General features: G+C 37.5%; 1 protein-coding gene across 6 annotated transcripts; it reads left to right on the forward strand.

The window, feature by feature from the left end:
- PANK3 (pantothenate kinase 3) lies at positions 1-27922 on the forward strand. Of its 6 annotated transcripts, XM_073890176.1 has the most exons (8): positions 4-363; positions 7292-7644; positions 10488-10741; positions 12573-12749; positions 13812-13935; positions 15996-16121; positions 25118-25168; positions 25199-25963. In XM_073890176.1, exons 1-8 carry the CDS (start codon positions 336-338, stop codon positions 25229-25231), a joined length of 1146 nt encoding a protein of 381 aa, XP_073746277.1. In that variant the 5' UTR covers positions 4-335; the 3' UTR covers positions 25232-25963. The 6 variants fall into 6 exon arrangements, with proteins under 6 accessions (XP_073746291.1, XP_073746287.1, XP_073746277.1 ...); XM_073890179.1 differs by having other exon boundaries at positions 25118-25963; XM_025867068.2 differs by lacking the exons at positions 25118-25168; positions 25199-25963 and adding an exon at positions 27520-27922 and having other exon boundaries at positions 6-363.

Below are 27922 nucleotides of genomic sequence, written 5' to 3' on the forward strand. Positions count from 1 at the left end.
CTGGGCGGGCTATTTCTCAGTGCGGCGGCGGCGGCGGCGGCTCGGGGGACCGGGGCCTTTTGTTTGGAGCGGCTGCGGGGGGCGGCCCCGGAGCGGCGAGGCCGGCGGCCTTCCCCAGCTCGCTCGGTCCCGGCACACCCTCGCGGGGGTGGGGAGGCCGCCCCCTGGGCCGGGCCTCGCCTCAGGCGCCGCCGCCCCGCCCTAGGCCCGCCCCGCCCGGCCTGAGGGGAGGAACCGGCTGGGCCTTCCCGCGCGGCCCAGGCACCTCCGGAGTCGCAGCCACTACCTTGCGTGGTCCGGACCCGCAGCTGCCCCTGGTTCCTTCCGCAGACGCCATGAAGATCAAGGATGCCAAGAAACCCTGTAAGATGGGGGCTTGAGCCCGTCGGGTTGGGAGAGCACTTTGGGCGCCGCGTGTGGAAGCGCCTTAGCGGAGCGGCCTCGTTCCTGGCCTGTCGCTCCTCGCCGGCGCCTAGCACGGCAGGGGGGCGCAAGGACCATTTCGGTATCGGGATGGAGGCTCCCTCTCCATCCTCCTGTGCGCGCGTGACGAACGCCTGCCGCCCTCTGGCCCTTTCCTCCCACTTCCTCCTCGAGATCTGGGACGCGTTTGGAGGAATTTTTGATTCGGTTTTTGCCAGGCAAGACTAGAGCTACCAGTCCACTCCCCCAGCTTCTTCTGAAGTCGGGTTGAAAAGGGTGTCGTTTGCGTGGGGGCATTTGCCACCCTTTTTTCCCCCCCTTTTTTCTTTTTTTTCCACCAATTTCTGTGCTTCCCGCTTGTGACCTTGAAATACCGGTGTGTTCCTGGGAGTTATCACTGCTGTTACAATTAAACACGCCTGTAACTTGCCAGTGGGTAATTGCCTTGGCTTGTTTTTGTTTAGAATAACAACCAGGTCGTGTTTGCTTAAAAAAAAAAAAAAAAAAGATAAAATCATGGGTATTCCTGCTACTCAGAGCTAACCGCTTTTAATATTTTGGTGAATGCTCCTATTAGAGATTTTTCTACGACTACATATGTACGTACTTTTTAATAAAACATTCTTTACATGTTTTAAGAGACCAGATCAACTTTCATTTCCTTTTTATTTTTAGCCTTTTAAAAACCTTTTACTCCTATAAATAGTTTAATCATTCATGATTTTCATACTTTGTAAGTACATTCTCCCAGGGAAACTAGGAATGTGGGGAAGCGTGCTTATCTTAGAATTGTATTGGTATTTAACAGTTTTTAGTGTCTCGTGATCTTAGAGTTCTAGGAAATCTATAAAAGGGAGCATTGACACCTTCCTTTCTGGCCCGTCAGGGTTCTCTTAACCTCACCCGAAGGGCAACGTACCAAAGCACTCTGAAAACGACTAATGGCTATTTAAATGTGAGATAATTTGGTCTTAATTTTACAGATGAGGAAATTGAATTTATTTAGCCCCACAGTAACTTTTCCAAGGCTGTACCAACCATCTCTGTGCTAATGAGGTTCCCCTAAGTCCACTGACTCATAGTGCAGGGTTCTCTTTTCTGCATCCATAGGGGTATAGTTTAGTTGAAATGCTTAGAGAAACCTTTCTGATCTGGTGGTTTTATCTGCCTGCTGAAGAAAAAAATACTTTAATGATGATTTCTTGTAACCAAAGAGTTCTTGTTAAAGGAGTCTGTAAAACAGTGATGTGAAGGCTTAAGTGACAGTACTATAGAACCATTTCTAATTTTTTTTATATTTGCTGAATTAAACTAATCTTGAAGAGATGCAGTAATGTAAAACACTTGGGACATCTTCCCTTAACATACATTTTCCCTGCTTGTCTTAGAACTTCCATTTAGTAAAATAAGTTTAACTGTGACAAGCTCATGCAGACTCTTAACGGTATTTTCTTTTTGCCATGGTAGTGATTTGATTTGTTAGATTTGGCACACCTAAGTATTAGAAAACATTGCTTTTAGATACATCACTAATACATTAGAAGATTATAAGTCAAATGCGTGTATTTAACCAGAAAATAAGAAAAGGAATTAGTTTCATTTGCTGGATTGTATGAGTAAAAGGTTAGAATTTGAAGTATGTGTTAACTGCAAAGAAAGGATGAAGTCAAACATTAACCTAATGAAAAATTTTTGCTAGTGAAAATATGGAAACCTGAAAAATGGCAGTGTTTGTTTGCTTTAACTTAAATAATTCACACTGCTTAAATATTAGATTAAAAAGACAGACAATCATGGGTTCGTTTGTACCTCGACTGACAGGATGTCTTAAGGTATGTTCAACCTTTGTTTTTGTTTTTGTTTTGATTATTTGTTTATTTGACAGAGATCACAGGTAGGCAGGCAGAGGGAGAGGGAGAAGCAGGCTCCCCGCTGAGTTTAGAGCCCGATGTGCGGTCGATTCCAGGACCTGGGATCATGACCTGAGCCAAAGGCAGACGCTTAACCGACTGAGCCACCCAGGCACCCCTCAACCTTTGTTTTGCTTACCTTTGTGGCATGTAGCCTAATTAACAAAATGATAGTAAAAGATACATTTTTTATTTTTAATTTGATAAGATAAAGGTTTTTGAGTCTCTGCTAACCCAAGCTGTTACCTGAAGTTTTTGTCAAGAGCAGAGAGAAGTAGGGCGCCTGGGTGGCTCAGTTGGTTAAGCAACTGCCTTCGGCTCAGGTCATGATCCTGGAGTCCTGGGATCGAGTCCCGCATCGGGCTCCCTACTCAGCGGGGAGTCTGCTTCTCCCTCTGACCCTCCCCCCTCTCATGTGCGCTCTCTCTCATTCTCTCTCAAATAAAATCTTTAAAAAAGAGAGAGAGAGAAGTATATGACACGTGTATCGTTTGCTTCTATATAATTTGATTGGTCTGTTTGTAAATTGAATCATTACTTAAGAATTAACCCTTCCATGGGTGCCTGGGTGGCTCAGTTGGTTAAACATCTGACTCTTGATCTCAGCTCAGGTCTCGATCTCAGGATTGTGAGTTCAAGCCCCATGTTGGGCTCCATGCTGGGTGTGGAGCCTACTTTAAAAAAAAAAATCCCTTCCAATAGATAATAAGGTACAATTGAATATGATAGTTTCTAATATTCCTTTAGATACAGTGAATATACCAAAGGGAAAAAAATATTTACTTAACACTCTTCTAAGGAATTATGATACTAAAGGTGTGAAGGTGGTTATTTTCCTAGTCTATTTCAAAACACCAACATTTTTATTTGGAATGATTATTGGGAAGAGCAAAATGAATGTCTTCTTTTATCCAAGAACTTGAAGCATACCTGGAATTTACCAGTGCACATGCCCATTTTAGAATTTTGTTTCTTAAAATAATCCACTAATGTTTTAAACATTTTCAACATTTGGTCCCTCTTTCTGCTAAAGAACAATTAAATCCTAATTCGGCATAGGATCCCTTTGGGCTGAAATCTGCATGGAGCCGATAGCAATTAAACAGTTCTTTAATGTTTCCCCCCCCACCCCTTTACAACACCTAGCAAGACGCCAAACTCTTAGAACACCTTTTGTTAGAAATCAACAGTTTGCCCTGTGGCAAGATATCTTCTGCTAGATATCAAGGGGGTTGGACTTGGCCGGTTTCTTCATACACTATCTACCTGGTAAGAAAGATAATTCTTGGTAACACTTTATGCTTATGCTAGTTCTGGATATTTTTGTTACTGATGGGGAGCTAATGACAGCTCTGTTAGGCTCAGCTGAGAAACAGAATAGGAGTTATTTTTTTGAAGGCCAAAGAGATTCTAGGAAAGACGCACTGCCTTCTCCCATCATCAAAGTACTCATTTGTAGTTATGGAATGTGCGTTTTATTTTTTAAATGTGTTTTGGTTCATTATTTTCACCTTGGCAGAGGAGAGTTTTATTATCAAAGAATAAAAAATGTTGAGGTTACATGCAGTAAGTAGCCTGCTCATGCACTGGTGACCGACTTTTAACCTGTCTCTTGGCCAGAAGCAACAAAGCTACAGGAATAGATACTTGCCTGATTTTTTAGGAAACATATTTTTCTTAACTCACGAGCTGTTAGTGGACCTGTGGTTGTACTTAATAAGCTTATATTTATTTGCCTCATACTTAGAATTGCAAATAAAGTTTGAGCTCCATGTCCCTTTCCCCCTCCTGTTTTAGTCAGTGACAAAATAACGTATTTTTTTTTATAATGTACTGGAAAATGTAAAGATCAGTAATCAGACCACTTACTAAATGATAGGAGTGGATCATAATTAAGAATTTGTGTTTTCTGTGGGACGCACCTTGCTGGCTCAGTCGGTAGAGCATGGGATTCTTGATCTCAGGGTTGTGAGTTCGAGCCCCACGTTGGGTGTAGAGATTACCTAAAAATAAAATTTTTAAAAAATTATTTTTTTCTTTTTTCAAGTTCCAAAGAGGCTTTATTACATAGAGGGTAGGGGGTTCAGTCCTTCTTGGCTGCTGCTTTTTCCCCTGCCTGCCAGGACGTTGCTCATTTCCTCTCGGCATGGATGTGTGTCCCCACCCTTTTCTTGATGAATTTGAGGGCACACTTGTCCTAGGAGACCTTGTGCACGCTGCTCGTGTGGGGAAGTGGTACACCTCTGGGATCATATCCCACACAAACTTCGTGTGCTTGGTGAGGCGCCCCTGGCGGCAGCTCTGCCTCAGCTTGCCTACGTTCTAAGTGACCTTGTGGCCCGTGTTGAGGCCCAGGGTCATAGGGTAACACAGAGAGGCTGCTGCTCCTCCATGACTTCCGCGGCAGAGGCCCCCATACTTTTCTAATGTGATTTTTTTTTCTCCCCCCTCCAGCATAAGGAAAGGAAATCCAGAACTCTTGCTGAGTTAAAAGGCTCACTATGCCAAAGGTGGCTGTTACCGGCTTTTTTTCTTTTGAGTCACTGGCAAGGCTGAGTTCTTTCAGTCCCTACCTTCCTGATTTTAAGAAGAAAACTGTCGTAATTGAGATTTACTAAGAAATGGAAAGGACATGTAATGTTCTCATTTGCACATGATTACTGAGAAATTCATCATTTACAATATAGCATCTCTAGTTACCCTTCCCTTAAGAACAAGTAGCACTAAAAGAACAGATGTATCTCATAGGCTAAATGTGAGATGAGTCTTGGGCTTTTTGCATTCTTAATTTTAAAAACCTACCTCTGTAGGCAATAACCATTAAAGAAATCATACAATTTTCCAATTTAATCTGCAGTTTTTTCATAGAACCTTCTGTTTCTCTCGTCCAGTGTACAAAAGTGGGTCACACAAAGATTTAAAATTGAATGGTAATAATTGTTTCATGAGTTTGTGGTTGTTTGGTGGTTCTTTTTCTTTCTTTTTTAAGATTTATTTGTGAGAATCTTCAAGCGGATTCCCCACAGAGCGCAGAGCCCAGTGAGGGGCTTAAGCACACAACCTAAGCTGAAACCAAAAGTCAGTTAACTGACTGAGCCACCCAGGCACCCCTGGTGGTGGTTGTTATTTGTTACATGTCATACATATCTTAAAATATTCTTTAGTAATTAATGTAATTTAAAATAAATGAGGGATTTGATATACTGTAATAATAAAACAGTTTTGTTTATAAATTCTTTTTACTTTCTGTGTGGAGTTTTCTTTTTCAGATAGGACAAGTTTGGTTTGATGCAAATATATCAACAAAAGCCTTTTTTTTTTTTTTAAGATTTTATTTATTTATTTATCAGAGAGAGAGGGCACAAGGAGGGGGAGCGGCAGGCAGAGCAAGCAAGGGAGAAGCAGCCTCCCGGCTGAGCAAGGAGCCCAATGCCATGCCAACTTGATCCCAGAATCCTGAGATCATGACCTGAGCCAAAGGCAGACGCTTCACTGACTGAGCCATCCAGGCGCCCCTTAAAAATCATTTTAGTTATATAATATCAGAAGCATTCCTATGTTTTATCTAATGTCCATTGAAAAGTGTCCTAATTACATACCTGTTTAACAGATTGGGGAAATTCTGAAGTTATCTCTAATTTATTGGATCAGTAGAGCTACTCCATATTGTTTTTTCTTTCGGTGTGTTGTCCAAGCAAACAGTTGCTATGAATTTCCCCTCTGTAACTTAGTATTGGGGCTTGCTACTAGGGATTTAAAAATTGAGAAAATTTAGTCTTGTTTCTTTTACATTTTAGTTACTTATAAAAATCTATAGGTGACACAAAAGTGTTGTGCCTGTTTGGGGTCTTACTGCCCCCCAGGTTATGGTCTTAAGTCATTTCACTTTTTTTTTTTTTTAAGTTTCTTTTTTAACACTGTCTTTAGTGTAGATCTATATCTGGAACTTGGGTTTCAAATACAAAAACAGGTGAGCTAAAAAAAAAAAAAAAGACGAGTGAACTATTTCTCGGAGAAGATAATGAGAATTACTCCTTCCTCATTTAATATTACTTACTAATTTCAGTAAACGTAAATTGTGAAATGGAGAAATGTATAGAATCCTTTCTTGTTGAATTGTATGTACCTGGTTTCTAATAGTCAAATATATCAAATAAAATAATATTTAAGAAACAGATTTTGGAGGGAACTAGTTTTCGTTGACAACTTACATATAAACTGTTAAATACAATTTATTCTGAAGCATTCTGTAGCATTCTGTAATGTGTATCTCTTAAGTATTAAATTATTCTTCAGTCTCTATCATTTTAAGATCCCAGAGAATAGAAACAGATGTTAAATAAACTAAGATTCAGAGAAGTTAATGGCTTTTCCAAAGTCATATAAGTCCAGTTAGTGAGAGAGCACCAAGTCCCAAACCCAAATGATACAACTGCCTGCCCAAATGTGCCCAAGTAGACTATATCTTCAACATTAACAGCTAATTTTATTAACCAGATGTACCAAAGAGATACATTGTTTAATGAGCAAAGAATAAGATTTCTTTTTAAGGAGGTACTTTTTCCCTTAGGTTACTTGAAGTAATTATAGACCAATTTTATTGCGTTAAAATCTTATTAGAAACATTATCAAGCCATAGGTGATGACCTATTTATTAAAACAGAATTGGTCCAAATTTTTCCTGATCCCCTGGGGCATATGACAAGTATTTAATAAATGAAAAGGAATATCTACCTGACCAGGAATTAAAAGGCCCTGGGCCAGCTGTAAGCATCCTATGTTACAGGTTTTTAGAAAATGTATAAAGTAATACTTTGAAGGGAAAAAGTTGAGTTGCACAAAGAAGCATCTTACCCCAAAAATACTGCGTGATGCAGGGTATATGAAGTTTGTGGCTAATTAGCTCCTAATTTGAATTTCTGAAGTTGATATATATGTATTTTTTTTTTTATCCACAGCTTTCCCATGGTTTGGCATGGACATTGGGGGGACTCTAGTAAAGCTCTCATATTTTGAACCTATTGATATCACAGCAGAGGAAGAACAAGAAGAAGTTGAGAGCTTAAAAAGTATCCGGAAATATTTGACTTCTAATGTAGCATATGGATCCACTGGTATTCGGGATGTACACCTTGAACTGAAGGATTTAACACTTTTTGGGCGAAGAGGGAACTTGCACTTTATCAGATTTCCAACCCACGACCTGCCTACTTTTATTCAAATGGGAAGAGATAAAAACTTCTCAACATTACACACGGTGCTATGTGCTACAGGAGGTGGTGCTTACAAGTTTGAAGAAGATTTTCGCACGGTAGGTATCTTACTCAAAACCAAAAATTGATACCTATTCTCTCTTTTTTAAATATTTATGAGAGTGTGTGGGAGCAGGAGGCGGCGGGGGGTGGGGGGCGGCGGTGGTGGCAAGGAGCAGAGGGAGAGAGGGACTAGCAGGCTCCGCACTGAGCACAGAGCCGGTTATGGAGCTCAATCTCACAACGTTGAGATCGTGGCCTGAGCCAAAACCAAGAGTCAGACACTCGACCCACTGAGCTACCCAGGCACTCCCTCTTTAATTTTTAAAATACGAGGCTGTTTCCTAGATTAGTTCCACATGCTGGATATGGAGGAAGTATGTATTCATGATCAGCTTTTCATTTGGGGCACTTAAATACCTTTTATAGGCTGCATAAAAAATTTGCCCAGATTTGAGCTTACTGTACATAATATTTGGTAAAACCTGCTAAGTTTAGGGACTGCTATAAAGCTACAATAAAAGGGGATTTCAATGAATTTGGCAGTATACAAAGCTAAATATAAGTGGCGTTTGAATTATTTTTGCTGTTACTGTCCTATGTTTGCATTGCTTTTATGTATTATTCAGACAGTCCTCTCTCCCAGGGCCATCTCTTTCCTTGCCCCCCCCCCCCAAAAAAAACAGCTGAAGCCCGCGTCTTTTGATTAAGTAGACATCTGAATGAGAGTCACCTTAGCCCTTTTTTCTGGGTTTTTGTTTTTGTTTAGATTTATTTATTTATTTGACAGAGACAGAGACAGCTAGAGCAGGAACACAAGCAGGGGGAGTAGAAGAGGGAGAAGCAGGCCTCCCGCCGAGGAGGGAGCCCGATGTGGGACTCGATCCCAGGACTCTGGGATCACGACCTGAGCCACCCAGGCGCCCCCCTTTTTTCTGGTTTTATCCACCAACTTTACCATGTTCCTATCTTAAAGGGGGTCATTTGGATATAGCAAGAGGACTATTTAGTAAACGCTGATTTAAGTGCTAGTGGGGGTTTGCCAAGCTTCTAGTCCTTTCCTGTAGAATAAGATTAGAAAGTTGGCATTTGGAAGTACTGAAATTTGTTTTCTTTGAAAATATGCATGTGAACCATTTAATTTCTTAAATTCACATAAGAAAAGTCTGTTAATAGAAGATAAGTTATCGCTTATAGCTCACATAAGTGAGCCCCTTAAACTTTGGGATAGTGTAAAAGTCTGAATTGTTACTAATTTTTTTCTTTTGATAGATAATACTGATTTGTATTAAATTTGTTGAGTAATTTGAACATAAATTTCATAGATTTGAGACTAGTTTGCTTGAGCATGTGATATTGTTTGCCAGAATTCTTACCAGAAGCAGTATCCTTGAAGCCAGCTTTCACCTCACCATTGAAGTATCAATATTTTCTTTTTTTTTTTAAGATTTTTTTATTCATATATTAGAGAGCATGAACTGGGGGAGGGGACAGAGGGTGAAGCAGACTCCCCACTGAGCAGGAGCCCCACGGGGCTCAATCCCAGGACCCTGGGATCATGACCCTAGCTCAAGGCCAACGCTTAACTGACTGAGCCACCCAGGCAACCCAGAAGTATCAATATTTTCTAGTGATGAAGTTCTGTAATAACTTTATGTTGATGCTCAAATCATTTATTAAGCTTAATATGTGTCAGGTATTATGCTAGACACAGAACTCAGCTGGGAATAAGACACAGTCTTAGCCTTGAAAGAGTGCAGTATTCTAGACCACACAGATAAGTGAGTTATAAGTACAGTGCCTCAAGTATTGATATGAAAAGCAGTGCCACGGAAACCCAGAGTAGTATTACCTAACAAGTTCGGGAGAATAAAAGGTTCCCAGAGGAAGTGATCTCTAAGCTGAGATCTTTTTTACAAATAGTTTATAAAGACATTCTTTACTAACCTAAAATGAATTTAATAATTTCAGACTAGTACCCAAACTATAATATAGAGAAATGAAAGTATTTATATATTGGTGGATTCTCTGGTATGATCACATGAGAGGGCATAATGAGAGATTTAGATGCTGGCACTTAACATAAATTCACCATGAATTTTAAAGGCCCAAATGCTAGTAGATTGATACGGTATGTTTTATTGGAGAATCTTGTACCATAAATGGTGTTGCTGTTCATGACATAACATTCTTAAGATGCTAAATAACACTTGGGAAAACTCTAAACAATAAAAAAGTTCAATATTTCCTCAGTTTATATGGTGGTTGCATTCCTAGCAAATTTAGCATATATAAAAGCCATATAAAGAATACTTCGTGCTTCCCTAGGCTCAGATAATTATAAAGAAAATTTTTTTTTTTAATTTATTTGAGACAGAGCACAAGCAGGGGAACGGGCAGAGGGAGAAGCAGGCTCCCCGCTGAACAGGAAGCCCAATGTGGGACTGGATCCCAGGACCCTGGGATCATGACCTGAGCTGAAGGCAGACACTTAACCAACTGAGCCACCCAGGCGCCCTTACAAATTTTCTTACTGCTCCCTAAAAAAATGTCAGAAGGCTCAAAGATAAGACAGGAATGGGATAATAACTTTGTTTTTGCACAACTGCCGTACCCATTGCAGATACCCGGCATCCCAAGTCCCTGCCCACTAAATGTTAGTTTGGTTCTCTCCTCCACTCCATCTTTGTGAAAACTGAAATATCCCTAAAAATTTTCAGAATGCATCCAGAGGTAATACGGACTAAGATTCTGACACGAAACAAAAAAAGTGAAAATGTATGGGTCATAGATGATTTTGAAGTTTTAGAAAGCTCATGAAAATTATACAGTGCAGTTGAGTCAAATATTTTGAATACTGTCCCTTGTTCACTTTATAAAACTTCTGTGGTGTTTTTTATAGATTGGAAACCTCCACCTGCACAAACTGGATGAACTTGACTGCCTTGTAAAGGGCTTGCTGTATATAGATTCTGTCAGTTTCAATGGACAAGCAGAGTGCTATTATTTTGCTAATGCCTCAGAACCTGAGCGATGCCAAAAGATGCCTTTTAACCTGGATGATCCCTATCCACTGCTGATAGTGAACATTGGTTCAGGAGTCAGTATTTTAGCAGTCCATTCCAAAGACAACTATAAACGAGTAACCGGGACAAGGTAGTGACCTTTCTGTTCCTATTGCAGCGTTCATGTTGTTTTATACACAGAAGTTGTGAAAACATCTTAATGCTAGCCTCTAACATGCATTTGTGCAGTAGCAAAAAAATGTAGATGTGCAAGTATAGTTAAAGTGTTGCAAATGATAGTGTTTTATAAGGTATGTGTATAAAGACTCAAAACTAAAATAAATATTTATATTTGCTTAACATCAATTGGCATCAAAATTTCCATAATTGTAAAAGGGAATTTTTATCTGGACTGATTGCAGTAACTTCTTTTTTTTAATTATGTTAGTACCATATAGTACATCATTAGTTTTTTGGTAGTGTTCATGATTCATTGTGTCCCATAACTTTTATTTTCCAAAGCATTCCTCTCCTTGTTTTTCCACTGTTGTATAGATCTGTTTAAGCCTGAAGTTTGCCGCTGGTCAGCTTGCATGCTGGTTGGATTAGATTCACATTTTAAGTGTCGTATTGGGCAACATTGTAATCTTTTTTCTTTAAGATTTATTTTATTTATTTGGGGGGGAGGGGCAGAGGGAGAGAGAATCTCAAGCAGACTCTCAGTTGAGCACGGAACCCCATGCAGGGCTTAATCTCATGAGCCTGAGATCATTACCTGAGCCAAAATCAAGAATCAGATGCTCAGCCAACTGAGCCACCCAGGTGCCCCTGTAATAATTCTTATAAGATGAATTTAACATGAGCTCATTATGGGATAACATTGATCTAAATATCCCATAAGATTTTCTGTGATGCCTGAAATATTGTGAAATGAAATTTTTAAAAATTGTTCTTACGATTCCGATACTTACTTCATCTGCTTTTAAGGATAGAAGCTCCTAATTATTTGAGGAAGAAAGATTTGGGGGTTTATGAAAAAGAACTCATTTCCATTTTAAAGTAATACTCTTATTACTAAAGTAGTACTTAAAATTTTTTGTTGCAAGTAAACTCCACCCCCATGTGGGGCTCAGATTCAAGACCCTGAGATCAAGAGTCACATGCTCTACAGACTCAGCTGGCCAGGCACCTCTAAGTGATACTTAAATTTAATTAGTATTTTATCTCTGTGGTGGCTAAAAATCTACCTCCATTGTGACTCTATGCCAAAGACTTACAGGGAAATATTACCTATTTCATTCTAAAAGAAATTCAGTCTGTTAACTAAATTCCGGGATACATGGAGTCTGTTAGAAATTTAGGTGAGACTGGGGAGCAAAGGTTTTGATTTTAGGGATTAGGCATGATTTCATTTTATCAGTATATCCAAAAAAATAATAGAACCAAGTAAATTTTTATCATTAACATACTGACCAGGCTGACATAAATTTTCTCACCATATTCGTTTCTGGGTCATTTTAAATGCTAACGTGTCACATTGAATTGATTCAGCCTTGTCAGACCAAGTAAATAGGCCTTTCACTAAATCATTTCCTGGAAACCATTTGGAGTTGCAAGCTTTCTCTTTTTAATTCATATGGTACTAATTTTTAACACTTACCGCTTCCCCCCCCATGTAAAAGCATTTATTTTTAGCAATTAAAAATGTAAGGAATTGGGTAAAGATATTAGAAGATATTAAACATCTCTTCCTGCCTTCATGTTGCTATCACCAACTGATTTTTCCCCCTTTGGTTTATTCTTTCATCTGACAAGTTTAGTTTGGCATTTTTCTTATGTTGATATTTCAGCACTTGGCATTAGCAATGTGTTCTTTCTTTGTGTTTATTAATTACATGGATATTCCATCTTTTTACTCTGGAGAAAGAATAGTGTGTAAATGTAACTTACCCAGTTTTCTTTCTTTCTTCATTTTTTTTTAGCCTTGGAGGGGGTACCTTTCTGGGTTTATGCTGTTTATTGACTGGCTGTGAAAGTTTTGAAGAGGCTCTTGAAATGGCATCCAAGGGTGACAGCACCCAAGCTGACAAGCTGGTCCGTGATATTTACGGAGGAGATTATGAAAGATTTGGTCTGCCAGGTTGGGCTGTAGCATCTAGGTAAGTTTAATATTTATATTATAATTAAAGTTGCTTATTTAGTTTTTAGAAAGCAACATATCAGGAAGTTGTTAGGGGGCTTACTGTTACCCACTTTAGGTTCCAAGTTTTGAACATGCATGTAGTTTAAAAATAAGATACACATTAAGGGGGCACCTGGATGTCTCAGTCAGTTAAGCATCTGCCTTCAACTCAGATCATAATCTCAGGGTCTTGGGATCAAGCTCCGCATTGGGCTCTCCCATCACCGGTGAGTCTGCTTCTCCCTCTCCGCCTGTGATCTCTCTCGCTTTTGCTACTCTTTTTTTTTTTCTTTTTTTAAGATTTTGTTTATTTATTTGACAGAGATACAGCGAGAGAGGGAACACAAGCAGGGGGAGTGACAGAGGGAGAAGCAGGCTTCCCACTGAGCAGGGAGCCTGATGCGGGGCTCAATCCCAGGACCCTGGGATCATGACCTGAGCTGAAGGCAGACACTTAACAACTGAGCCACCCAGGCGCCCCACGCTTTTGCTATTCTTAACGTATATAAAGATATACGTTGGGAAGTCTCCCCTGGTGTATCCCATAGGAAACCATTTTTATTAATTCTTGAATATCCTTTCAGTATTTCTTCATGCAAATATAAATACATATCCTTACCCCCCCCCTTATACAGAAGGTAACTTTCAGAAGGTAACATTAATATACTATTATACAGCATACTACTATATGTACTCTTCAGTAGGCAATCTATCCTAGTCTGTGTGCTGGCCTCCCTCCCTCCCTCCCTTTCTTTCTCTCTTTCTCCCCCCTTCTTCTCTCCCCCTTCTCTTCCTTTACCTTCCCCCCTCTTAACCTCCCTCCCTTATTAACAGCCTCTTGGTATTTTATTGTGTGGATTTATCAGAGTTTGATGGTAGTTTCCGGTATTTTGCTATGTATAGTTCAACGGGTCAGTCAGTAACCTTGCTACTACATACCTTATTTTGTACTCGTGTAAATTTATCTGTAGGATAAATTCCAAAAATGTATGAAGTGTTGCTTATTATCAACAGAATTTTATTTTTCATTTCTCTGCAGTTTTGGGAATATGATTTATAAGGAGAAACGAGAATCTGTTAGTAAAGAAGATCTAGCAAGAGCTACTTTAGTTACTATCACCAATAACATTGGTTCTGTGGCACGAATGTGTGCTGTTAATGAGGTAAAAAAAATTAACTATTTGAAAAATGTGGATTGGAGCTTTATGTACATGTAGCAGGGCTTTTTTGTGTTCCTTAGAGACCGGTAGGATTGAGATCTCCTCCCTTAAATCCCAAGGCTCATTAGCTGTATATGCCATGTTTACCTAATTGTTATGTTACCTTTAAGGAAAGTAGCAGATAATTCAAGTTGGAAATAGAACAAAGAGATACATTTCAAATTTATCTAGAAACTTTTTCAGAAATACACAACCTAAATTTCTTGAAGATAGAAGATTCTTTTCCAAACATAGGATGTTTTTGAAGTAACTACTTATTGAAAGGGGTATTTTTTGCTGTTAATGTTGCATTTGATTAGTGAGGTGCTTAGAAGTTTTCTTACTGCCTTCGGCTTCTTTACAGTGCTGCCTTGTTGCATATGGATCAAGCAGCATTGTACAGGGCTATGAAGGCATTGAGACTTGTTCTTCACCTGAACTTTGAATGATGTATACTTACAAAAAGCATGTACTCCTATATTTACTCTCATTGTTGGGTTATTTTTATTTGAAGGAGATTATATATACAATTCTGCCTTCATATAATAGATGTATTTCCCACTTAATTTTTGTAAATATCAAATACTTTGAATGAGGTGGGAATTTGTTTTTGAGGGAATCCTTCATTTGTTAATTCATTTATTCATGAAGTATTTGCAGAGTACCATGCGCCAGGCATTGTTTTAGGCATTGGGATACATTAGCAAAAAAAAAAAAAAACAAAGATCCCTGACTTCATGCAACTTCATCCATTCTAGTGATTTAATAAATTTTTAGTATGTATTTGGTGATAAATGCCATTTTTTAAAAAAGAAAATCAAGATGAGAATTGAGAGTAAAAAATTGTTAAGTAATTGGATTGTTGAAAGAAGACTATTGAAAATGTATATGTGCTGCTGAAGCAAGCACGACTTTATTGAAAATGTAACCCTTGGATAAATATTGAAAGGAGATGAGATAATCAGCATGCGGATATTTGGGGAAAGAGAAGCTCCAGCAGAGAACAACTGTGAAAAGACCCAAATTAATTATTTGAATTATTCTGTTTAAATCCAGAATTCTAAGTTTCTCAACAGCGTAGTAAGTTGGTTGAGAGAGCCACTAACAGATGTTTTAACTCAGGTTTAGAGAATACTTCACACTGGGGGGCTGACAATAATCTGGGACCTTTTTTCTTAGCCCTGTAGATCTAGATTTTCACTGGCCACTTGACTTAACAGTAATTAAGGCCATAGTTTACACTACCCAAACTCAGTGTGCACAAATGTATACTCAGAAGTTCAGTATGAGAGTAGAAAGGTTTTCTGGAGACTGAATAAGACTTCCTTCAAGGTATCTATGGAACCAAATTAGTGAGTAGAATCTTAGCGGAGAGTGACTTGATAGGGTAGGCTGGGGCCAGAGATGCTGGAAGCCTCAAGTTCACAGTGTTTTAATCCTAAACCCATTTAAAATACTCTCCTTGGTTTGTCTCCTTTAATTTTAATACTGTTTCTCCAAATTACTCTTTTAATAGATTATTTACTGGCCATTTTCAAAAACAAGTCGCATCTAAAATCATTCACTAAAGTTTTTCCAGAACTTTTTTTTTAAAAATAGACTATATTTTTTAGAGAAGTTTTAGGTTCACAGCAAAATTGAATAGAAAATACAGAGTTCCCATATATACCCTTGAACCCCACAACTACACAGCTTCCCCCACTGTCAACATCCAGAACCAGATTGGTACATTGTTAGTCACTGAACTTGCAGTGACACATCACTATCACCTAAAGCCCATAGTTAAATTTGGGCTCACTCTTGGTGTACCTTCTTTGGGTTTTGACAAATGTGTAGTGTCATATCCTGAACTAAATTTTAAATATTCAGGATTGTAGGGATATATGTACTAGGAATGTAATAGACACTAAAAAATAGGGTAGTAGTTCTACATTTTTAAGTAGAGATTTTCTAAACCCTACTGTATTATAAATTCTTCGTGATAATTCTTACTTCAACTCATTTTCTTTGTTCTTTTCTTTTAGAAAATAAACCGAGTTGTCTTTGTTGGGAACTTTTTACGTGTCAATACTCTCTCAATGAAACTTTTGGCATATGCACTGGATTATTGGTCAAAAGGTCAACTGAAAGCATTGTTTCTAGAGCATGAGGTATGATAGGAAAGTAATGCTTTGCAAATTTTAATAGCATGCTTTTATATACAGGTTTCATACATTGCTTCTTACTATGTACTCTTAAGTATAAAACTATGGTTTACCTGAATAGTAAATTGAGTCCGCCATTTCAGTTGAGCTGGGGGATAGCTGTTACTATAACCTGGTAGGCACCCCATTAAGATGGAGTTTCGCACTTCCTCTGACCAAGAGAGAGGGATATTAGGTCTTGTGAGCTCCTAAATATTGGGGCTGCTTGTGTACTTAAATTGTGTTCTTTTGTTTTTCCTTTTTTTCCTCCCCTGAGATAATATTAAATGTGAACACCACAAAAATAAATAATTTAGCAATGAAAATTCTTAAATCCTCCCACCACAGCCTCACCCCCCACCTCCACAGGGACCACTGTTAAAATTTTGGAGATTCGTCAAGATTTTTTTCCTGTTCATTCACTACATCCAGTTACTCTGATGTGAAATTATCAGTTCATATAATGTTTTGGATTAAGTAAATTTACCTTGAATTGTTTTGTTTCTAGTCAAATGGACGTATTAATAATTTAATAACACAGATTCAGAGTATTCTCTTGTGTTGATGTTTCACTGTCACTGCTCTCACTGTGCTATGCTGCTATGCAGGCTCCACATGGTGTGCTGTGTGCGGGGAGAGTGGCAGGTGGAACAAAAGGACTTGTATTGAGGAAAGAGGAGAGGGGCTCAGAATTGTAGTAATAGCCCTAGAAGCTTTTCAGTGTCTACAAGCCGCACTTTAAAAAATGCGTATTTCAGAGCACCTGGGTGGCTCAGTTGGTTAAGCGACTGCCTTTGGCTCAGGTCATGATCCTGGAGTCCCGGGATCGAGTCCCCGTCAGGCTCCCTGCTCGACGGGGAGTCTGCTTCTCCCTCTGACCCTCCTCCCTCATTCTCTCTTTCTCTCTCTCTCATTCTCTCTCAAATAAAATCTTTAAAAAAATAAATGTGTTTCATATTTTTCAAATATTAGCTGACAACACAAATTGGTAGGTTTCTGAATAAAAGTTCTTAAATAGATTATACATAAGTATCTGTTCCTAATAGTTGTTAATGTTGTTTGCGAATTTAGAAGTTGAACTGCATTAATAATTGTTTTAAAATTATACAGGGATACTTTGGAGCAGTTGGTGCACTTCTTGGGCTGCCAAATTTCAGCTAAAAAGCATCAGGTTTTTCTCTGCTAATAAATGTCATCCATGAGGAACTGAAAACCAGAGGCATTATTACTGCATTATTGTCACTGGGAACCAAAGGATAACAGAGTAGCACTATTCCTGTTGATTTTTAAATGTCACAGTGGTAAGCTGCTAAAAGTTGCCATATTAAAAGAGGGAGCTCGGTAACATGTGAAGTATTTCTAATTGAAATGCTTTCCCTTCTGTATATATCCAGTGTTAAATCCTTAAAATGCAATACAGCCTCTGATTATTGAGCTTCCTCTCAGAAGATTTTCTATTTATTTTATGTAGCCAACTATTGCAGTACTGTATGCTCAAACACAAATCTTAAAGTCTCTGAAATGTTTAGCTCCTGAAGATAATTGGATCTGGATATTTGTTGCAAGTGCGTTCTGTGTGTCGTGGTTACTAGTTAAGTGGGCAGTAACATACCCTGTATCAAACTTATTGAAATGGCTATCAAAGATGATCGTTTTGACGTGATTTTATAAATGTTAAGGCAATATGAATTATTCATGATTATAGTTTTTTCAACATTTCTCCCACCAAAACATGTTTATGTGATTTTTTTCCCAGAATTACAAGCTTTTTCAAATGCCATAATTGAAATACTATTGTTAAGTACTAGCCTGAATTTTTAAGATGAATCCTAGAAAATCACATAATTGGTGATAATTGCACTTTCTGTATTTTATGTTAATCATTATATTTAAAAAAATGTTTTGTATTTTATAGAGACTTAATTACTTACTTGAAAATCCATTTAATGAGGTCCCAGGACTACACTAATAGAATATGGTTTGTGTGCATTGATAGAGACCTGTGCTCTTTCTATACCACATTTATCTCCGGCCTGAATTTAGTCATTTGTTTAATTAGGTCTGCAGCTTCAAAGCTAGAGACTAATCTATTATGAACAGCAACAAAATCACATTTATTCTAAAGAGATGTCATGGAAATCTAAAAGATGAGTTGTTTTGAAACTGTAGGGGTCTGAGGCAGTATTGCAGAATTTAGAAAAGGATCAGTATTTTGTACATTCTGGTAATAAAGACATTATAGTTCCAAATTTGTAAATCCTTTTCCCTTGGAATTCTCTATTTTGAAGTCATTTTTTATAATGTTATTTTTTCAGATACTTATTTTGGCAGTAACATTTTTGGAGGTCCAGTAGTTCAGCAGCAAAGTTGTTCAAGCCTGTTAATTAATTGGTTTAAGAAATAGACTAGGGGAAAATATTCACTTCCTTAAATTACCAGTAAACGTAGATATACTTTGAAGAGCTTAAAAACTGTTTACATTATAGGAAGAAAGAAGTATTAATATGTTTTTACGGAACATAATTTTGCTCCATAAGGAACAATTTGCAGTAGGGATGCTTGATAAAGACATTTCTCCTTACAGTTCTCAAGTTTTGTGCTCAAATATTTAAAATTCAGTTTTACTTAATCTTAAAGACATGAACATATGAAAAATAGGAGTGAATATTCAGAGGGAAAAGCATGTAAGGTAATTTTTTAGAATTTAGAATATTTGGAACTTTGTTGAGTCAGTAAGTCACTTTGAAAACCTACAATGACTAAATGTTTCTTACTTTATGTTTCCATTGTTATGGCAAGATATTTCTGTCACTACAAAAAGCCATGTGTCCAATTTATTTTAGAAATTTTGTGATTTGGACATCTGTACAAAAAGTTCCTATTTTTAAATGATAATTTCAAGTTTATGGCAAACTATTAGCAGCTATAGATCTGGGGCTGTCTTTAAGAAAGAAATGGAATGGTCAGAGTCCATGTAAATTAATTTGATCAGTGTTTTGGTTAATTTGGGACTGTGATTCATACTTTTTGTCCTTTGAAACTGAAGTTACCAAATACAAAAAAAAAAATGCATATACAGTAAACAACCATTTCACCACTGTTGCTCTTGGCTATTCTCATGTATAATCAAGAATTACTGGAGCAATAAGCATGAACACAAAGTTGTGATGAAGACTGCCAAGATTCCAGTTTTTTATTACAATCTCACAAAATTCTTTATAAGCATACATTGGTAAATAGGTTTAGCTCTTAGCCCGATCAGCATAATGCCTCAAAGCTCTATTTCTATTAGACTGTACAATTTAAGAACATGAAGTGTAAGCCATACATAATTTTACATTTTCTAGTAGGCATATTTAAAAAGTAAAAAGAAACCAGTGAAAATCATTTCTATTTAACCCAGTATACCTGGTATGTCACCATTTCAACATATAATCACTATAAAATGTTATTTAGGAGATAATGTATTATTTTTTAACTTTGTCTTTAAAACTAGTATATATTTATACTTAGGGCACACTTCAGTGTAGGCTAACCACATTCCAAGTTCTCAAGCCACATTTGGATAGTGGCTTCTGTACTAAACAGTGCAGTTCCAAAACTAGCTCTTAAAAAAATAACACTATCATGTATCCATTAAAACTTTATGAATAAAGGCTTTTTAAAGAATGTTTGAGAGAGAATATGGGAAATACTTTTTTATGGAAAAAAATATGGGAACTTTTTTTTTTTTTAAATACAGAAGGAGGTTAAGAAGTAGCTCATTTGGGTTAGTATATTTTACAGACTAGCTGTATTTCTGACCAATCCAAAAACATCCTAAATTGGATCATACTGTATATCATTTTTCTAGTGATTCTGGTAAGTTGCCCAAGACCCATCCTGACTGGCCTCAATGATCTCCAAAATGTCGGTTTCCTTCACTGAAGCAAATTTGATGATTCCAGTGACTTAAATCCCCCAACCTTATGTAATTAAACTTTGAGAAGACAATTTTAAAGGACTAAAAAGAGACCCTTTTAATTCTTGAGTTCTGTACACACAAGTTCTTTATGACTTTTGAATTTAATTTCCATTCTTAAAAACTGGTAAAATATTTTCAAATACAAAGAGCACTGTCAGGTTGTTTTGGGGCTTGATGAAGAACACAAGGTCTAGACCTTTCCACTACCAGTCCCCCCCCCAAAAAAGATTGCCTTTTAACTAGAGATGTTTAGAAGTAATGGCCTTCAGTTCTCTACCCTGTTTCTCCAAAGACATAGTATTAGACTTGCTTGCCTGTCAACGGGGGCCTTCCTTGCTCAGCGACTCTAAATAGGTGGGCTGCTCTTTTGGGTTAAGTCAGTGCCATTGCCAGTTAATATACATGGCCATTGACAGTCTTTCAAGAGGTTCAGATTCTTGGCCAAATAGACTCTGTAAAGATTCCTGAGTTTACCTTTGCATGCAGATGTGATTACTGTATTGTAGGTACCAGTTCCTGAAAGTCCCATTTCTATAAGAAAAATGATGCAGCTAAAGGGAAAGGTTTTCCTCATGTCCTATGGAACTCTTGCCTTGATTTCTAAGGTTGCATTCTTGGGTGGAAAGCTTAGCAAGGCAGTTTCCAGATACCCTTTATAACCACTGCTTGTTATATGCAAAAATGTTCATATTTGTATAGTGTATATTTTTTTTTTTGTTGAGCACTTTACGCTTTTTAGTCTTGCATTTGAGAAAATATAGTTCAGAAATCCTTTCTTATTTAAAGCCATGTAAAAACCGTTTAAAGGATAATCAGAAAAAATGAGTGCATTATTTTGCATTTAACTCACTGTTTTGTGGTATATATAAGCAAAATATTAGAAATATATTGCCTTTTTGTAATACTCTGACCTTATTTAAGATGATTTGCCAGGAAATGTCACTGATGTCCTATTTTCCTAATGAGTTTATTAAATGTGGGTTTTATTCTAATACTGAAGGAATTCAGCTAACTTTGTCATCAGATAACCTCAGAAAATAATGCGCTTTATCTGTATTACTGTCTGTTTTCCATATTTGAGACAGTAGTGGTCTTATATTTTCTACTGAGCCTAGTAATTAAGACCAAAAGAAGTAATTTTTTCTTCCTTTAAAGTATTTTTAATAGCCTAATAAAAATGATGGTGGTATAAAAAGTAAATCACCCCAGCTTTTTGACCATATCTAAAATTCTGAGTAATTGCCACTTAAAAGTCTTCTCAAAGCAGTCTCTATTGCTTTGTTACGCTTGTGTATTCAGTGGATGTGGGATCATAACTTGATATTATATTAGAAATAGTGCCAGCCACTGGTCTAAATTCTTTGAATGTTATTTCATTGTAAAATGAGGGAATTGATTTGTTACAATGGGAAAAAACTCAGTTATCATCAGGATCCTGAAAAAAAGTTAGTTGCTCCATTCATGGCAGCATTTGGAAAGACTGAAATGATTTGTTCAGTTATGTTGTGTCCTGTTTTGGAGTTAATTTGATTTGTATATGTTGTTAGAGGCACTAGATTCTGGATTCTCACCAAGCCAGTAGAGTGGTATTAGTTACTCTCTCATAAGGTTATGTTCTTGTCTGTAATAGTCTAGTAGATAAAGTATTATGAGGGGTTTTATATATATTATTAAAGTGGGTGTATGTGCACGCATGGTTGCACACTTTAATCTGTGGGAGTATCTGGAATTTTTATTGTGTTAACTTTAAATTATGTGGACATTATTACAGCTTTTCCATTGTACAAAAAGAAACCTCCCACTAGATTCATGAATGTTTGAATATTAGATATATTTGGAATTTTTAGTGGCCCTTTTCTTTAAGCTGTTTCTTTCTGGTCATTATGAGTAGGAACAGATGCGGGATAAACCCCCTCTAGGAATTACTTACTGCTTTTGTCAAACACATTTTATAGCGAAATTTATAAAACAATTTTAATTACCTCCAAGTGAGTTGAAATATCATGTGTTCTAGCCATTTACATCAAATATGAAGACCCAGAATGCTTTTATCCTTAAAATTGTCTGAGAATAATCAGACTGTACAGGGTTCTGACATTCCCAGCTTATTATTTAAAATAAATATAGCAGTGAGTTGATACTGGGACTTCCAAGTACTAAATAGTTGTGCCGAATGATGTGTGTGAGGGGAAATAATTTTTTTTCCATAAGAAAAAAAATTTAGAAATCTTTATAGTCTGGCTCTTGGAGTTGTTAAGAGATTATTTTTCTTTTAAATATTCAGTCATTTTGCTGCAGCTGCCACTAATTTTGTGTTTAAAAGAACTAATGAGGAATATATTTTTCAAAGGAGTAAATGAAGTTAATATGCAACTGAATTTCTAAGATATTGCTGACTTTTTTGCTATTAACATCTTGCATTCATTGCATTACTTACAGTTTCAGTAGCTTTCAAAGAAAACATTTGAGCTTTTACATTAATTTGTAAAGTATACATAAGTAATGCAAATAGTTTGAAATTATTTTAGCTTTACGTTGTATCTCTGAATCATGGACATCATACCTGGCGCAACCAGTAATTGCAGATACTAAGCCATTTTTAAATTTATAATTTTTTTCTGAGATGCCCTTTTTAGTTTGCAATGTTTAGAAACAAAAGGTAACTTTATACACCTAACATCAGTATCTTAAGTCTCTTTGTCCCGTATATAATTAATGGAATTAGGATGTAAGTCCTATTAAGATGGTTTTATTGTATTTTTATATATTGTATGCTTTCCCTTTTTATTTGAACTACATTGAGACTGAATTTTTGACTGAAGTTGAATGGCATTTGTCTTAATCCTGCCCAGTTATTGACCAAATCATATCTAGATGTTTGTATGTTTTAATTTTACTTATCCGAGCCATTTCGGTTTGTTGCCTTATTCTATCTGTTGCATTGTTCTTGTCACGTCTAAGCTTAGTCATGTTGGAATTCTTTTAACACTGAATCTGTGATGTAAAAATGTATGATGTACTACAAATTTTATTCATAATTAACTTATAGCCTATTGTAACCTATAAAACATTTCTTGTAAATTGTCCAGTTTATTTTTTGATTTATGTATTTTCTTATGTAAATTTTTAAAACACTTGTTGTGGCCTGTTCTATAAACATTCCTGTGCTCTTCTTAATGCTTATTTGCATGAAAGAAACTTAGGTTTTGCTTGTTTATATTGGATGGCCATTAAGCCACCTTCGGTACTCTCTGCCTTCTTTCCTGTAGTTAACTTTTTCTAGTTTTATTCATATTCTAAATAAATGTTAAAATCACTCTTTTTATTTCCTACTTTCCAAATAAATTCTCTAAGTTGTTTAATATGTGTATCTTTTTATTATTTCAGTTTATATATTGTACTCCCACATTTTCACTCTGATTAAAGTTGTAATTGAAATTACCTATAATAGAATGTAAACTCCGAGAGCAAGGACATGGCACAGTCTTACCTCTATCCCCAGTAGTTGGCACAGAGAAGGCATTCAGTAAATAAATACTTGCTGAGTGAATTCATTGTAGAGAAAGTGTCCTTATCTAGTCTGCCTCTATAAGATAGAATTAGTTTTTCCCCACCTTCCTCTTCCATCATTAGAAAGCATATTCTGGTAGGACTTTATTAAAATGTTTAAACTTAACTTTTTCTCAAAATGAGGCCATGTTACCCTACACCAGGAATCAATGTCAACAGAGGGGTTTTTCCAAACTCTTGGATATGCTCCACAGGAGATGCCAGAACTTTGTGGTACTTTGGACGTGTTACTTCATACATATTTCCTCTATACCAAAACTTCATTTACTTATTTTTAATAGACAATGACTGTTAGCTTTGTTTAAAGAAAAAGGAAAAGATGATCTTAATATGTAAGGAATTATTTTGGAAAGTTTGTCTCTATTTTCAAATTGAATGATTGTTGATTCCAGGCATATAGGAATGGTTGACAACATGAAGACTACCAATATGACTCCGGGAAGTACATAGCCTTTCCGTTTAAGGGGGAAAAAAAATCCGCTGGGATGCCTGGGTGGTGCAGTCATTTAAGTGGTTAAGTGTCAGACTCTTGGTTTCAGCTCAGGGTTGTAAGATCAAGCCCTGCATTGGGCTCCTCATTGAGCACTGAGTCTATTTGAGATTCTCTCTCCCTGTCCCTCCCCGCCCTTCTCTCTCTCTCTGAAATAATTAAACCTTTAAAAAAAGGAAAAATCCAGTAAATAGAAACTAGGATGAAAAAAGTGTGAGATGGTGACTGGGGGGGGGAAGATGTGTTTGGTGTGGAAATAAAGATTTGAGGTGTAGTTTAGCTCCAAGGATAGAAGTACCACAAGCAATTGGAAATAAGCCACTGAAGAGCAAAAGTAGTTCAAGGCTACACACATAAGTGAGTAAGTGCTTCATTCAAAATTCACTTAATTCTAGCAGGGAAAGAGTTCATATTGGATTCTATACACAGAGCTTACACATTTTGAAAGCAAGATGCCTCCTTTTTGTTGACATGTTCCTCAAGGGTATTGTGTATTGAGCAAACAATGTTTCTGCATCCAAAGTGTTGATCACTTCCTATTTTTTTTTAAGATTTTCAAACTATTTTTAAGTAATCCCTACACCCAACATGGGGCTCAAGCTCACAAACCCAAGACCAAGACCAAGAATCACATTCTACCAACCCAGCCAGCCAGATACTTCCTATTATAAAAGCTTTGTTTATGTTAAGATATTCCTACGCTTCTGGGTTTTGAGGTTTTTTGGGGTATTTTTAAGATTTTATTTGACAGGGGACACAAGCAGGGGGAGTGTGAGAGGAAGAAGCAGGCTTCTCCCTGAGCAAGAACCCCAATGTGGGGCTTGATCCCAGCACCCTGGGATTATGACCTAAGCTGAAGGCAGATGCTTAATGATTGAGCTACCCAGGAGCCCCTGAGGGGTTTTTCTAAGATTTTTTTTTTTCTTTTTTTTTGGACAGAGACACCGCGAGAGAGCAGGAACACAAGTATGGGGAGTGGCAGAGGGAGAAGCAGGCTCCCCGCTGAGCAGGTAGCCCGATGCGGGGCTCGATCCCAGGACCCCAGGATCATGACCTGAGCCAAAGGCAGATGCTTAACGACTGAGCCACTCAGGCGCCCCATCCTTGAGGGTTTTTTTAAAAAGTTCTGCTTTAGACTCTTCTCTCAAACTTGGAAAACCTAACTCATCTCTGGGGCTCTACCTCGTCTACATAAAAAACTGGTCTTTTTATTCTGGAAATAGTAATAAAGATTATGGAAACCATGATGGCATGTTCTTTTGGAGTGAAGAGCCCAATTTGCTCATTTTTCTCTAGCAAGAGTTTGGAGTCAGTTACCCCTGATTTCTTGGGGTGGGGGAAGAAATGTTGACATCATTCAGAAAACTCAAGGCTCTCAACTTGAAAAAAATTAAGTGAATATAATGTAGGATTTGACTTGTTTTGTTTCTGTTGTTTTTAAATATCCTAAGAGTTGAAATTTAAAAATCCCGATACCTTATGTTTTCAGATTTCCAGAACATTTTTTCAGGTTTTCAGGACAACTAATACTTCAAAAAGTGATTTCAGTACATTTGTAACTACTATATTGGCTTTTGTTTATTTTTGGTTTTGGTTTGGGACTTTTTTTTTTTTTTTAAAGTAGGCTCCATGCCCAGCATAGAACCCAATGCAGGGCTTGAACTCATGACCAGGAGATCAAGACCTGATATGAGATCAAGAGTCAGACACTTAACCAACTGAACCACTGAGTGCCCCTGGGACCTGTTTTTTTAAAATCCACTTATTGGGGGCACCTGGGTGGCTCAGTTGGTTAAGCAACTGCCTTTGGCTCAGGTCATGATCCTGGAGTCCCAGGATCAAGTCCCACATCGGGCTCCCTGCTCAGCAGGGAGTCTGCTTCCCCTTCTGACCCTCTTCCCTCTCATGTGCTCTCTATCTCTCATTCTCTCTCTCTCAAATAAATAAAATCTTAAAAAAATCCACTTACTGGGGCACCTGGGTGGCTCAGTCATTAAGAATCTGCCTTCGGCTCAGGTCATGATCCCCAGGGTCCTGGGATCAAGCCCCGCATCGGGCTCCCTGCTCAGCGGGAGGCCTGCTTCTCCCTCTCCCACTCCCCCTGCTTGTGTTCCCTCTCTCACTGTCTCTCTCTGTCAAATAAATAAAATCTTTAAAAAATAAATAAAATCCACTTATTGAAGTATAGTTCTAGTACAGTAGTTAATTGTATATTTAAGTACGCTTGATAAATTTATGCACTCACGTGACTACCACTCTCAAGATACTTCCATCATTCCAAACAGTTCCCTTGGCATCCCATCTTAGTCCCTTCCCATCCTCATCCCATGGCAACTGATACATGCTCTATGATAGGAGATTCAATTTATCTTTTCTAGAGTTTTCGGATAAGTGGGCTCATATGATATTAACCCTTTTTTTCACCTCCTAATACCCCATCCCTTCCTACTTCAGGCTTTCTAGGGTTGTGATCTGCTTTCTGTCTACAGATTTACCTATAATATGTACTCAAATCTGACTGCTTTCCTCAGCATGTTTTTTGAAATTAATGTATGTTGTATCAGAAAAAGTTCATTCCTTTTTACTGCTGAGTAATATTTCATTGGATGGATATACCACAATTTCTCCATTCACTTGTACAGTTATGTACAAGCCTTTGGATGGACATATTTTTTCTTTGGGTTAAATAGGAGTGGAATTGCTTGTGTAACTATGTTATTTCTATAAGAAACTGGAAAATTTTCCAAAATTTCCATTTTTATATTCCCACTAGCAATATGAGAGTTCCACTTACTCTGCATCTTTGTCAATACTAAGTGTTGGTTTTTTAATTTTCGCCATTCTTCTGTATGTCCTGGTATCTACTATGATTTTAATTTGCACATCCTTAATTACTGATAACAATGAGCATCTTTTCTGAAGCTCACTGGTCTTTATGTTTTTGTAAAGACTGACCAAATCTTACCCTTTCTTAATTGTCTTACTGAGTTACAAGAGTTCTTTTTTAAGATTTTATTTATTTATTTGAGAGAGAGCACATGATGGGGGAGGGTCAGAGGGAGAAGCAGACTCCCTGCTCAGCAGGGAGCCCAATGTGGGACTAGATCCTGGGACTCCAGGTTCATGACCTGAGCCGAAGGCAGTTGCTTAACCAACTGAGCCACCCAGGCACCCACAAGAGTTCTTTAGTCCAGTTAGAAGCACTTTGTTGGATATATGCTTGGATATTTTCTCCAAGTTTGTGGCTTGTCTTTTTATTTTCTTAGATTATTTTGAAAAGTAGAGTTCTTTATTTTGTTGATCCATTTCTCATTTTTTTCCTTTATGGTTCCCACTCCTAGGTCCTAAGAAATCTTGGCCTACCCAACATCTTGAATATTTTCTGCTGGTTTATTCTAGGCATTTTGTGTAGTTTTTATATTTAGATCTATGGATCCATGAGGTAAGAGTTGAAGGGGTGTGTCTTTGGGGGTCTTAAGCATATGGGTATCTAGTTGTGTCAGCATCGTGTGTCAAAAAGACTTGTTTTGTGATTGTGTGAGTCCTGGGATTGGAGGGAGATAGCAATTACAAAGCATCAGGAGGAAAACTGTGGGAGTGACGGATATGTTCATTATTGTCATTGTGATGATGGTTCCACAGGTGTGTACCTATGTCAAAGCTCATCATATTGTTTATTTTAAATTTGTGGTTTATTGTACATAGATTATACCCCAATAAAGCCTTTTTTAAAAAGACACAGAA

Source organism: Callorhinus ursinus, unplaced genomic scaffold, assembly GCF_003265705.2.
Source record: "Callorhinus ursinus isolate GAN/ISIS: 27379988/994484 unplaced genomic scaffold, GSC_fseal_2.0 scaffold3, whole genome shotgun sequence".
NCBI lineage: Eukaryota > Metazoa > Chordata > Mammalia > Carnivora > Otariidae > Callorhinus > Callorhinus ursinus.